The sequence below is a fragment of the Myotis daubentonii genome, chromosome 1 (genome assembly GCF_963259705.1).
Source record: "Myotis daubentonii chromosome 1, mMyoDau2.1, whole genome shotgun sequence".
Classification (NCBI taxonomy): domain Eukaryota; kingdom Metazoa; phylum Chordata; class Mammalia; order Chiroptera; family Vespertilionidae; genus Myotis; species Myotis daubentonii.
Genome location: NC_081840.1, coordinates 185506497 through 185520230, shown reverse-complemented (window position 1 = coordinate 185520230; position 13734 = coordinate 185506497). Strand labels below are relative to the sequence as shown.

Genomic DNA, 13734 nt, shown 5'->3' with positions numbered 1-13734 from the left:
TAACAGTGAATTCGTGAAGCAAAATTTTGCTAAATGTTAAAACTTTGAAATTTAATGTACCAGATTATTAAAATACTGCCCATTGATTAGTTCACAGATTTAAAAAAAATAAAATACATCCTACTGTTAACAATAAATAAATAAATAAGCTCTGAGAGCCTAGGAAAGCTCTTTCTTAAGAGGCGGTTCAGGGTCACCCCATCACAGCCTAATATTGTCATGTTGGATGTAATTGGCAAGTATCCTGTCAAAGAGGTCAGACACAACATTTCTTTCATGTTTAAAGGGAGGAAAAGAGAAAATGCCTCTATGAGAAGAGTCCCCAGAGGAACAGTTGAAGAACTTGGAATATTGCTAAGCCCAGGAAAACAGGAGGGCTCCTTCAAGTGTGTGTGTGGGGGGAGGGTTGCAGTTTGGACAGGAAAGTCCCTTCTGAGTGTGGAAGACTTCCTGTATCCATAAAGGGCCAATGGGAGTGTGACAAAGAGACGGGGGTGTCTGTGGCAGGAGAGGCAGATATGGGGAGAAAGACCCCTTAAAATGACGTCTCAGTTTATTCCAGGACTGCACAGGGCCTAGAGCAGAGTCCAAGCAGGTCAAGCGATGACCTCCAGGGCAGCCTCCTTCCTCGAGGAGCCTGACCAGGTCAGACCGGAAGCATGGTCTCCTGAGAGCTGGCTCTGGCTCCTTCAAGGAAATGATCTGACCCTATTCAGACAGTTATTCCTAAAATAACTCCCCTCCAGCTCCATCGTCCCCTGGACCATAGCTATAGAATCATAAGGGTAGATACTCAGGTAAGAGCTGGAGCAGGGGACTCCATATAGGACAGGTGGGGAGCCTGCTGCTTTGGGAACTTTTTTGGCACAGTGACTGAGCTCAAAAACTGCCAGTTAACTTTTTTGCCAGTATGACATTTATTCATTCAACATTAAATGCATGAGTTAAGTACCCACTGTGGCCTACAGACTGTGGCTGGGGCTAAGGGTGTGGTCGGAAGGTGGTAAGAAGGGGAAAGAGATGCAAGATGAATAGGATTAAAACCTGCCTGGGGAAGCTCACCACGGAGTGCTTGAAAGAAGCAGGTATGAGAAGCTAACACACAACAACACTGTAATTTGCTTGGGGTGTCAGGAAAGCTTCTCAGAGGGGCTTATATTGATTGTCATGAAGAAAGAGTAGGAGTTGGCCATGCTGAGAAAAGGGCCAGGGAAGCAACCAGTATACCAATGATTACAAATGCCAACCCTAGAATAAAATAGTCCTGGGTTCAAATGTTAGCTTAATCATTTAGCAGATCATAAAACCCGAATCATCTTTCTGAGCTTTAACTTTCTCATCCATAAAATGGGAATAATTGCAGTCTGCTCACAGAGAGAATGAAATGAGATGATAGCTGTAAAGTTCTCGGCCCAATGCCTGCCCAGAGTAACCACCTGCAAATGTAGAGTAGGTTGTTCTTCAGCCTGTTCTGTTTTTTTGGTTCTGGGTTCTTATGAAAGTGGTGAAATGGCACCCTGAGAAACCCGAGCTCTCAGAGAGGCCCAAAAGTCAAGAAGGCTTTGGCTCCCGGATCTCCAAACCCCTCTGGTCAGGCGGAACACATTGGCATGGTGGAATGTGCTAGCACAGTGGAATATTCTTGTATCTTGGCTTATGAAATATACAGATAAATTTATTCCAATTCTCTCTTAATTCGTCTGGCTCCCAGGCTTTACAGTGTGAGTCACACCTAATCCGTAACTTCAGATCCCAGTGAGGAAGGACTGTAACGCCACCCCATCCCAGTCCCAGTGCACTGCCCACCAACTGTCCACACCTTCCTTCACAGCAAAGCCGCCCCTGCCCCACTGCACCTTCCTCGTGTTCTCATTCCCTGCCCCACCTTGAAAAAAGAAACAGGAGGAGGGGAAGGGGAATTCCAGTTCAGTTTAAACAGAACTCAGTAGGAAATGACATTTGTTTTCACAAGGAGGAAATTAAGCTGTGCTAATGTTGGCTCAGCCACCCCCTCATATGTTCCAACTATAATGCCCTGAGGTGTGGAACTTCCCAGGGTGAGGTTCCCCACTGCTTCTGAAAGTGGCAGGTGCTGTGGAGGTGACAGGGAGCTCAGGACACAAGACATCCTAAGTGAGGGGCCTGATAAAGGTCTTCCGGTTCCAGAGGACCTGTGCTACCAAGGCTGGCAGCCTCTGAGGAAAGCTGGTGGGTGGCAGAATAGTTAACAGGATGGTCCAAAGTATAATCCATTTTACCCGACGTGTTTGGGTCTCATGTTGGACAGCACCAACCCTCAGAAGTGCCCCTTTTCTCAGCTTCCCTCCAGGACCCGTCAGGTAGAAAATCACCTGCTAATTACATGTAGCTCTGGTCACGCAGGCTATCCCTGAACAAGAAAAGGTGGCCTTAAAGAACCCCATTTGAAGACCATGGTTACACTAGACAGCTACCAGTCACATCGAGGAGAAGCAGGTCACTCTATCACTTGCTGTTTTTTAAAAGAAAGAACTGCACTTGAGTTGGGAAACTGCCTGGTTTATCTTTAGAAACAGGTGGTATATAAATAAATTCAGTAAATCACAGCGCTGGAGGAAATCCAACTGCTCAGAGTTAGGGAAGAGAGTTTGAGAAAGGTCAAACCTGCAAGTTCCTGTATTAAACTATCCCTGGGGCAAGAAAGAAGAGTTATGGGGAAATCAACTACATCCCACTGTTTTAAAGGGGGTGAATTAAATTAAAAGGTCTATTTTTAAAATTTCTCTTAATTGCAATCACTGTATCTTTTTGAAACTTGAAATACTCCCAACACCTTACCTTGTAGTAATACTTCCTCTCATAAGCTCTTAAAAATGCTGTCAATAGGCTTCCATGACCATGGAATTGTTCTCATTTCAGTACAGTTTGGAGGCCCAGAAGCTAAGCGTAGCCTTTCAAAGTAGGAGTGGAGGCTTTTCATAAGGAGATTTGACCTTGAACTTCATTTGATCTGGTCCGCACATTCGGGCATTTAGTGCCATAATTCTATCTTTACAATTGTTTTTTTTAAAAAAAAAGGGGGGGGGGAGAAATGTATTGATGGTTATGCTAATCATGCTCTAAAGATTCCAGGAGCAAGGAAATGGGCATGTAAGTGAGTGTCCAGAGTGCGGAAGTTCTGAGATGGTGCAATACGGTCTATCTGTGTGGACACACCCAGCTCTGGTCTTAGACTCTGTGTTAGCAATGAGCAACCTTGGCTCTCAGAGTCCTATTCATTTGCTGAAGTAGTGAATAATTTCCCAGTGGCCTGAAAGAGTAAGTGGGGTCCCTAATACCAGCATTCATGCCAGAAAGTCAATATAACTATAGGGGACAAGAGCTCAATTGATTCTTGGCACTTCTAAGGTGAAGTATATACATTATTAGTCCAAAGCTCACACAAAAAGAGTGTTGTGCTTCAAAGTAGTAATCTTTGGAAGCTGTATGGTTATTCTTCCAAGGCTACATGCTCAAAGGGGTGGGTGGTGTGGTGGTGTGTTTTTTTTTAACTGCTCATTAATGGTTGCCTTTGGAACCAGATTTCAAACTACACAATAAAACATTCATGTTACATTGTAATTGCACCAGATTAATTCTACAAACAAAAAATACTGTTACCTACCAGACTTGACCTTGTTTTTATACCAAGCTTGACTTTTTTCTCTGCAAAATCAAATTCACCTTCCAGGATGAAAACGGGACATACTTCCCAAAGAGGAATTTTTTGAAAGGCTTTGATTAGATGGCATCATTAAGATCTGTGCCTCTCCTACCAAGATGACCTTTTTGAAGCGGACACTACTAATACAACTGTGTGATTCTGGTTTATTTAAAAACCCACCCCATTACTTTGTAGTGACCCTTCAACAAGACATCCCAAGCCTCCCAATATTTTGCCAGTGATAGAAAGAGGAACCAGAGCTTATCAAAGAACAAAGTAAGATTTCAGGGCATTTTAAATCCCCTACCTCTGTAAACAGCAGCTGCAGCATTACAGATTAGTGTCCTTTTTAAAAAGATAATCAAGTATTACCATGGGCTGTTCTCTGATCTCCAGGCCTGCGAAAAGGTCTTACTAAATACTGACCATTTCCCAAAATCTCACATAGCTTGAAAAGCATTCTGGAAATAGAATTAAGACCCTGGATTTTGTTCCAGCTCTGACTTCTCTGCGAAAGGATCTGGAGTGAACCCCCTTCCTCATCATCTCTCTGTGCCTTTCCTCCCTCACAGGCAGCATCGCCGCCATCACAGTGACCGTCATTGCCGTGGTGTTGCTGGTGTTTGGAGTTGCAGCTTATCTGAAGATCAGGTGAGAGGCACCTTACTGTCCTTTTTTTAAATTATTTTTATTGTTGAAAGTTTTACAGATGTTCCCCTCCCCACCATTAACTCCTTCCTCCCCACTTCTGCCCCATTCCCCAGGCCTTCACTGCACTAATGTCTGTGTCCATGGATTATGTATATATGTATATAAATGCTTTGGTTAATCCTGCCCTCCCCCCACCACCACCCACACCCACTTCCCTCTGAGAATCATCAGTCTGTTGTGTGCTTCCATGTCTCTGGCTCTATTTTGTTTGTCAGTTTATTTTGTTCATTAGATTCCACATGAGTGAGATCATGTGCTACTTGTCTTTCTCTGACTGGCTTATTTCACTTTGCATAATACCCGCCAGGTCACTCCATGTTGTCACGTACCTTACTCTTCTTTATGAAGAAAGGGATCCCGTGTTGTTTGGCTCCAGGCAGAGGGTTGTTTTGCTAAATGCTTGTTTCTTAATAAGTGTCTTAGCTCTCAGATATATTGGCAGGGAAGTGAAAATGGCCAGTATACTCCACAGTGGACAGGAATAGATGGTACAGTATCGAATCTTGGCAAAGCAGAAGAAATCAGCTGAAATACACAGCATGATGATGTAATGGAACAAGAATGAACCTGGAATCAGGAGATGGAGGCCTTGCCTCTCTGCCCTTAACTCACCTCCTGACCCTGAGGGAAGAGCCACATGACCCCTGACCCTCAAGTTGTCTCACCTAGAAATGGGGCACAGCAGTGGGATCAATGGTTCCCAACTACTGAAGTTCTGAACACTGGATGCATGCCCAGTCTGTAAGGAAGTTTTCACTGTCCTAAAGCAAAATGCTGAAAATACAAGGAAAATGTGGCATTTTCTATAAAAATTGTTTTTCCCCCCTGAGATTATGTCCTTATGTTTTTGGTTTTAAAATATCTTTTGTTATGAAATGAAGGTGATCACAGATGGTAGCTGAGTTTTTACTCCTTTTAGCTAAATAGAAAGTTACCAAACTGTCAGCCCCCACTTTTGTGGTCTATTTGCTCTGTGAAATCCCAAAATCTCAAAACCACATTACTCTCGCTGAATGTCCTTGCAGCTGCCCAATGCCCAATGGCAAGGGCCAGTCTTATTTGCCAGTCTGTGCAGTGCCCATCAAAAGGCACAGAAGGACACGGCCTCCATGTGAACACAGCCACTCCTCGACAACAGCCAGAGCCATCTTTCCCGGAGCCCCTCTGGCCCCATCACTCCCTCCCCTAAAAGCCCCCAGGGGCTTCCCGGGCACTTAGAATTCAATCCAAGCCCCTCAGGTTGGGCTCGAGCTCATTCATGGACCACGGCTGCCTCCCTCTTCTCTCTCAGCACATCTGTCTCTCCTTTTTGATCTCTGAGCTGCAGTCACACTGGCTTTCTGTCCAATGCTTACGGCGTGCCAGGTTCTTTTTCTCTCCGGGCTCTTGACGCTCCCTGGTCTCTCTCCCTGAAATCCTTGTCCCCCAGCTCTTCCTCATGGGCAGCTTTCATGTCACCTCCTCCAGGAGACCCCCCTTCCAGTTTGGTTCCTGCTATTCGTTCTCTTATTTTTATCTGGCTGTTATCACTGCCTGTAATTTCATTTGCTTTTTATATATTTTTTTGTTTATTGTCTCCTTTTCCTGGCAAAAATGAAAGCTCCACAAGGACCCAGATTTTATCTGGGGGTTAGCGCTGGGCACAAAGAAGATGCCCAATAAACTGAAAAAGTGAACAAATGAGAATACGCAGTCAGTCGGGCATTGTCGTGTGCACACGCCCGACTGACTTCTCTTCCCCACAGCCATGCTTCTCCCTTAGAGCCCTGTGCACACCCTGGCCTTCCCTCCTGTCCTGGTTCCCCAGGTGGAGCTCACATATTTAAGTTCGCATCCCTCTGCACACATCACCTTGGCTGCCTTCTCTCCCGGCCCTCTCTCATCACCTCTAGTCACCCTGCCCTAAGCAAAGCTCACTAGTAGGGAACTCTCCCCTCCTCCTTCCCTTTTATCTCCCTCCACTTCTTGTTTTAAATGTGCACCAAATCAGTGTAATGATGGAATCAAGTATAAGAATGCCCTGTAATGGCACCTTTATCTAAGGTACAAAGAACAGGAAAGCCAGGTCTGAAAGAGAAATTAGAATCAAAGGCCAGCATTACCTGTGTTTAAAAGCCTTTATAAAAGCATCCTTAAGTCTCCTTCATATTAAAAAAAGAAAAATTTTCTCTTCATTAAATCTGTATTTCCTTAAGCAGCAAACTTAATTTTATGAATTATATCTTACTGAATGGCACTCTTTTTCACTGGTTTAATTACTAGTTTATTACTGCGGATACACTATATTTTAATTATAAGTTAAATTGGCTTTTATGAACTAGTCTAGGCACCTCATTCCCACTTTGTGGCAGAGTTTCTCTTTGTGTTGGGGGTGCTCATAAAAAGGGACCCCCGTATTGATTTAGAGTCGTTCTGGAATCACCATTGGTGAGTGTCTGAAGGGCTATGTCACCTGGAATAGGACCTCCACTGGAGTGTGGCTTGAAATAGAAATTCTTCCCTCTTGCCACACACTTGTCAAAAAATGATGTTGAAATAACCCAAGGAAGGACTCTTCTTCTTGAATTCAGGCAAGAATTCAAATTGACCATCTCAAACCTCCCACCCACTACAGACAGGCAGCCTAGAACAGGGACGAAGAATTCAAGCTCCACAGCAGGGAGAGCTCGCTTTGAATCCCAGCGCCACCACTTTGGAGCAGGTTCTAGTGTGACCTGAGCGTGTTATGGAGCTTCACGCACCCTCACTTCCCTCCCATGTAAAACAAGGGCCTTAACCCTTTGCGGTCGTATTAAATTTGGACATGGACCAAGGAAGTTGATCATACTGGTCAGAATTAATTTCCATTGAAAGAGCAGTGATACATAACATGCAAGATGATGAAGGATAAACAGGATTTATTAATTCTTTTTTGGAACTACGTCACTACTAGTAGAATCACTACAAACGTTATCACTTTCTACGTCAGAGTCAGTATTCAAGGTGCCAAAATAAAACTCTTCATCGTTACTTTCAGATTCGCATACACTTCTTTCGGTAACTTTCTTTTTGCCATTTTGGAGTATTATTTTGAAATATCTTAACAAGCGAGAATGCCTAATTACAGTTAAATGTAATTTGTAAAGCTTTATTTGAAATTCTGCGAAGTATCTCCGAAGCTTGTCGATTTCTTCACTCTCAAAAGGCGACTGACTCGCCACGGTGTTTTGCATGGCGAGTGTGGAATGACCGCGTTTGTTTATATTGAGTTTCGATATCTCCGATTTGTCGGGACAATGTTTTGGTTTGTGACAAGGTCGCTTAGACACTTAAGAGCTTTCAGAGAAATTATGAACTGATACATGAGTGAATAGAGTTAAGATTTGTACAGTTCCTTGCAGTGGTGGCTGAGAGCAGACATGCGACCGGAACGGTAAAAAAGCTTTGGTGGCTGAGAGTAGACAAACGACCGCAAAGGGTTAATTTTAACTCCTTGCTAGCATTGCTGGGAGGATTATTGGATAATGCTTCCCAAGGACATAACCCTGCCACCACCACCACCATCATCATCATCATCACTAAGTGATCAACTGGAAGGGACCCCAACACTAGGATAGTTGCTCGATGATAGTTCTGAGTATTAGCCATGTGCCAGGCACCCTTCTGAGCCTGGGAGCGGGGGATCACATCCGTGATGAAACAGTCCTGCCACCACAGAAATTACTGTGTTTGGATCATTTTTGTTAGCAGGCCATTTAAATGGGTTCTAATGAGCACTGGTTAAAGTTGTATAACATTTTATTTTAAAGATTTAAATATTTTCTCAAGGCATTCTCAGCACTAGACAAATGTGGTGAGTGGTTACATTGGATCAGTCATGGTTGCTCTCCCCAAGATAGATCCTCCCAAATATAGAAAGGCCCCCAGTGGCAGAAGGTTGCTGTTTACCTTTGGCACTGCAAACTTCAGGATGAATAAAGTGATCCGATCTCTGCTTAGAAACCCCCTAAGGAAAACCCCATTCTGCTGCTCTGTTAATTATTTGGGCAAAATAACATAAGGAGGTTAATAACTGTCATGAATCTTAAGGCTGTGCTAAAACCCCTTCAAGTGTTGTTTTGCCAGATTCTTGGAAAGACCTTCTAATCAGTCATCAAAAATACATTTGGCTCAATTGACAGATGTGTGTGCGCGTGCGTGCATACATGTGTCTACCTAAGGCTGGGTTTTTCTTTGGCTGGAAATTTAGTTTATTTTTATCATCCCAGATATCTGAGAACAATAACATGGCAAGAAGTCTGCTGTCTGGGGTCGTTTAGCTCACTTGGCTGGAGTAGCAAGTGACTGAAATATCAACCCATGAGGGAACCATTAGCTTCTGGCCTGAAACGCAGGCTATGTCCCTGCAAATGCAAAAGAAGAGTCTACTTGAGAGAGCAGCAGCCTCACAACCAGAAAAAGGGCGCCCCCTGCAAGCTCTGGTACCAGAATCTTAGTAGTTTCACCTTTCTCCCAAGTTGTATTTGCCTGTGAAGGCATCAGTAAACTCATTAGCCATCTGTTTTCTCACTCCGATTCTTTGGGGACCGTAACCCCTAGTTTTGTCACAGTGTCCCCTGCTGGAGAGCCACATATCTCTGAGACCTAAGTCACTTTTGGATGCGGCTCCTAGAAATGAACTTCCCTGCACCTTCCAGGGCTCTTCATTATCTCTGCCATGCAACACCCCCCCCCAGCCCCCTTTGTAGCCAGCAGCAGTGTGGTATGTATGAAAGGAGAAACGTGGGCTTGGTGGTCAGGTTCTATTACCATTTAAGCAAATTATAATCTCCCTGATCTTTAATATTTTCATCTGTAAAAACAGAGGTAATATCTATCTTTCAAGCTTGTTTTGAAGATGAAGTAATAAATGGAGAGCACTGGGAGAGACCAGATAGCGTGGTGGCTAAGGACATGCACCCCGGAGGCAAGTCTATGCATCCTTCTGTGCGCAGTTTCTTCCTTTGTAAAATGGAACTATACTCATACCTAACTCGGGCCTGTTAAAGACTAAATTGGGATACAGATAAACATACAGTGCCCGGGTATGAGATGAGAGCGATGGGAGGACTAACCACTGTCATTGCCATTGTTGTTAAAGCAATGCTTACTCGGGAGCTTAGCAAAATGGTAACTTCCAGCAGTCCCATTTGGTAGGCATCAGGAACCAAAGGAGAAGGGGGTGCTAGGAGGAGGAGGAGGTGGCCCAGGACCTCTGTTTTCTAAATATTCCATTTTGGCAGTCTCAATGTGCTCCTTCTAAATGCCCGGGAAGTTGCATCCGTGTCATGTTCACAAATAGAAACTACCTCGGAGCACTCTTTATTACAGGGCTTGTTTGCAACTTTAAAAGAAAGCAGAGGCCTTGCCTGCCTCTTGCAGAAGGGTGTCTTTAATTAGTGATGATTGAGGAATGAAGTAAGTCGGTTTTGTTTAGTTTAAATTGGCTCAAAACCGGTCGGCCACGAGATAATCCCCTGCGCAAGAGACCGTATCTGCTATCGCCAGCAACGTGGATGCTGCTATAATTAGGTGTGCTGGCAACCCAGGCAGACAAGACGGCTGTTCCCTTCACAGAAATAAATGTGGTATTGATTTATAGACACAACAGGGCCTCGCTCTGAAGGCATCTTGTTAGAAGTCACCTGTTTTGCTTTAAGTCTCCTGGTGATTATATTTTATAGAACTGGATTCTTTCTGGTTGTTGTTAGGTTTAAAGAGGTAGGTCCAGCCAGTCACAAAGGCTAGGATCTTCTAGAATTTGTGATCTACAGGTTGCCTTTTCCAGTTCAGCTTTGGCATTCTGAACGTCTAGGTGACTTGGTTCTCTACCTCAGCCTTTAATGTGCATAGGAATCAATGGGAAAGTTTATTAAAAACACAGTTTCCCGGGTCTCAGCCCCACAGGGTCTACTTCAATAGGTTGGGGTGGGGCCTGTGCTCCGGCCTTTCTCACCAGCTCACAGGCGGTGCTAATGCTGCTGGTCTGATGACCGTATTTTAACTAAGCCTGCTCTCCCTTCATCTCCCAGCACTCCAAACACACACTTTGCTCTAGAGCAGCGGTTCTCAACCTGTGGGTCGCGACCCCTTTGGGGGTCAAACGACCCTTTCACAGGGTCGCCTAAGACCATCGGAAAACACATATATAATTACATATTGTTTTTGTGATTAATCACTATGCTTTAATTGTGTTCAATTTGTAACAATGAAATTGGGGGTCACCACAACATGAGGAACTATATTAAAGGGTCGCGGCATTAGGAAGGTTGAGAACCACTGCTCTAGAGTTTCCCAAATGAATTGCCCTGCTGTTTCATGCCCCTGCTACTTAGAACATGCTGAGCCCTCTGTCGGAGGTATTTGGTCCACCTTTTTCTTATCTGGCTGATTCCAAGTTGTCTAGCTCTAAAGGGACCCCCTCCAGGAGCCTCATCCCCACCTCTCCACGGGAAGTTCCTTGCTGCATGCCCCTCCTTCGTACCACTCAGGTCCCTGTCCTGGAATCTGTCTCCGCCAGTCTCCTCCAGCAGAAGGAGATCAAGGCCCCAGCAGTACCTGGCATAGAATAGTTGCTTTATAAACAGTGTTGCCTGAGTGAATGATTCTGGGCAGGAAAGTTTAGGGGAAGCAGGATTTGTTTTCTTCAAGTCAGGAGAAACGAGATTTAGAGGAGGGGAAGCCATGGGAACCTGTTAAACCTCACACTTGCACTAGTTACCCGTGACTCTGAACTTGTTTACAGATGGACAGGTGTTCTAATGTGCAGGCCTTTTTTAATGAGTGTCTGCCAGCATGATATCTGCAGATAATTTTTAAAAATAAAAGAGACAAATTTTGTCTGTCCCTTCAAAGTAAATGTGTCTATTTAAAGATTAGTTTGAAAGTAACTGCTTTTTAAGAGAAATCCAGACTATGTACAGAGCACTTTGAAAATGATATTTAGAAATGTTTCTATTATTGGGATTTTGGTAATAAGAAGATGAAACTGATAGAATTCCTGAATTATGATACTCATTCTGCCATCAACTTGCTTTGGTAACTGTGGGCTAATAAAATCACCTCAAATGGTTACAGTTTTCTTGGCTTCAAAATCGTAGCTCACAATTCTTAGTTTTGACAAAAGTGCCATGGTTATGTAAGATGTTACATCAAGGGAAGCTGGGTGAAAGGCTTATGGGACTTTATCTTTGTAATTTTTCCATAACTCTAACATCATTCCAATATAACAAGTTTATTTCTTAGATTATATTCCAGTAGCTACCTCACAGATGTGTTGTCTGCTCGTGCCCCAGAGCCTTTGCACTTGCTGTTCTCTCTGCCTGTAGGGTATATCTCAGGCATCTGTGTGGCTCATCCACATCTCCTTTATATGTCTGCTCAAATGTCATCTTAGTGAGACTTTCTTTGATCGCCATATTCAAAATTATAATGCCCACCTCCCATTTGGAATTCCTCACTTCCCCTTCCCTGATTTTCCTCCATTGCATTTATTACCATCCACCTTCTTATTTTTCATGTCTTATTTTATTGTGTCTGCCCCACTAGAATGTAAGCTCCCTTGGGACAGGGAGTTTGGTCTTTTAATTCACTGAAGGATCCCCCAGGCCTCATGATAGAGGCTGATAGATGGTAGGTTTTCATTGAATAGTTAACTGAAAGGAGCCAGGCAGAAAAATGACAGAGAATGAAAGCCACCAATGGAAACAAAAAGGTGAGACAGTGACAGCTGCACCAATCTAGCTTTGCTAATGAATGATAAGAATCTACGGCTTAATTACTAATGACTAATGAGATGCAAGTTCAGCTATGTTTTCACAGCATTGAGCCATGTCTTCTTCATCTATATATCTCTCCTTCTCAGCACATAATAAGCACTAATTACTGAATGGCAAGACTCGCTTGACTAAAGAGGAGAGGAAAGGTAATAAAGTTGGAGCCTTGATGAGGAACTGGGGTTGACTTTTATAAAAGAGAAGGTGTTTTCTAAAATATGTTTGTTTCAGCGCAAAGAAAGTAAAACCTCATTCATCTTCTAAGACAAATGAGCTCCATTAAGTATTGAGGCTACAGCTATCTTACAATAGGTTCCATTAGTATGTGTGGAGGCCTCAAACCACAGTGTCACTATCACATGTACCAGTTGTCATCAACAGGGACTCACTGATTGGGAGGGGGGCGACTGGGGAGGACTGCTTTCTCTTGGCGCAAAGCCACTTGAGAAGGAAGCAACGAGGCCAGGACTTAACACAAATCATGCCCTGTTTTGTCCCCTCGGGTTCTGCTCTGAGCTAACAAAACCATAATACAGTAGAATAACGCTGCCAGTTAGCGCAGCACCATGGATTAGCCGGACTATGAGCGCCATGCGGAGTGCTTTAAAGCCATGTCATCGCATGGGAGGAATTTAGCTGTGATTCTCTTTCCTCTTCCTATTTTTAAGGTCAAAATGGTGGCTTTCACCCTTTATTAAATTCTTTAATAAGATGTTTTTACTTTGCCACAGTTATATTGCACAATGAATTGCCACAGGCCATACAACTCCCTGCTGGCATTGACCAAGCAACCTCCATATATACTATTTATGTGCTACTGCATGTATGCAGTTATCATCAAATATTTATAAAAGAACCACTGCATCAAGAGCAACATATTGGATGTTCAGAAAATAAGAAGAAATACAAGACACAGTCTGCCCCCCAAGAGGTTTATCATTTAAGGGGAGCCAAGGCACAGCTAATGGAAACAGCTCTGCTGGGCTGGTGCCAGCCTTCACTGAGAGATTAAGTAAACAAAACCACTTGGACCTGGCGATGATGTCATTCGTTCAGGTTGCTATTCAGATTGAAATTAGATGAGGCAGTGTTGTGTTAACAGAACAGGAGACCTAGGTTTTAGTACCAGCTCTGCCATTAAATCAAGTGGACAAAGTTGTCTAGATTCCCTGAGCACCGCGTTCCTAAATTTGGGAATTGGGAGTATTTTCACCTCTAGGCTCCGTAAATGAAAACCTCCTCCATTACCATCTAAAACAGGCCATGATTTAAGAAGTTTTGACCTAGAGAGATCGTTTAAAGTGATCATGAATTATTCTCCCCTTATCACACACACATACACATGTGTTTGTCTATCTCTATATATAGTAGGATTTCAACAAACCTGGCTTGAATCCCAGCACACCCAATTCTTCTTGCTTAGCTCATTAATATATTAAATACGCCTTATGAGTTCAGTACATTCCCAAATATGGTTTATCTAATCTCTTGCTTTGCCACCATCATTTATCAGTATTTTTCTCAACACACTATTCAATCCAATGAGAA

At 43.5% G+C, this 13734-nt stretch overlaps 1 protein-coding gene across 1 annotated transcript in view; it reads left to right on the top strand.

Annotated features, from left to right (window-relative positions):
* PARM1 (prostate androgen-regulated mucin-like protein 1) overlaps nucleotides 1–13734 on the top strand; it is a 102921-nt gene that overhangs the window by 82414 nt on the left and 6773 nt on the right. The window contains exon 3 of the mRNA XM_059668490.1: nucleotides 4255–4333. Coding sequence (XP_059524473.1) covers nucleotides 4255–4333 — 79 coding nt within the window. The remainder of the gene's footprint in view (nucleotides 1–4254; nucleotides 4334–13734) is intronic.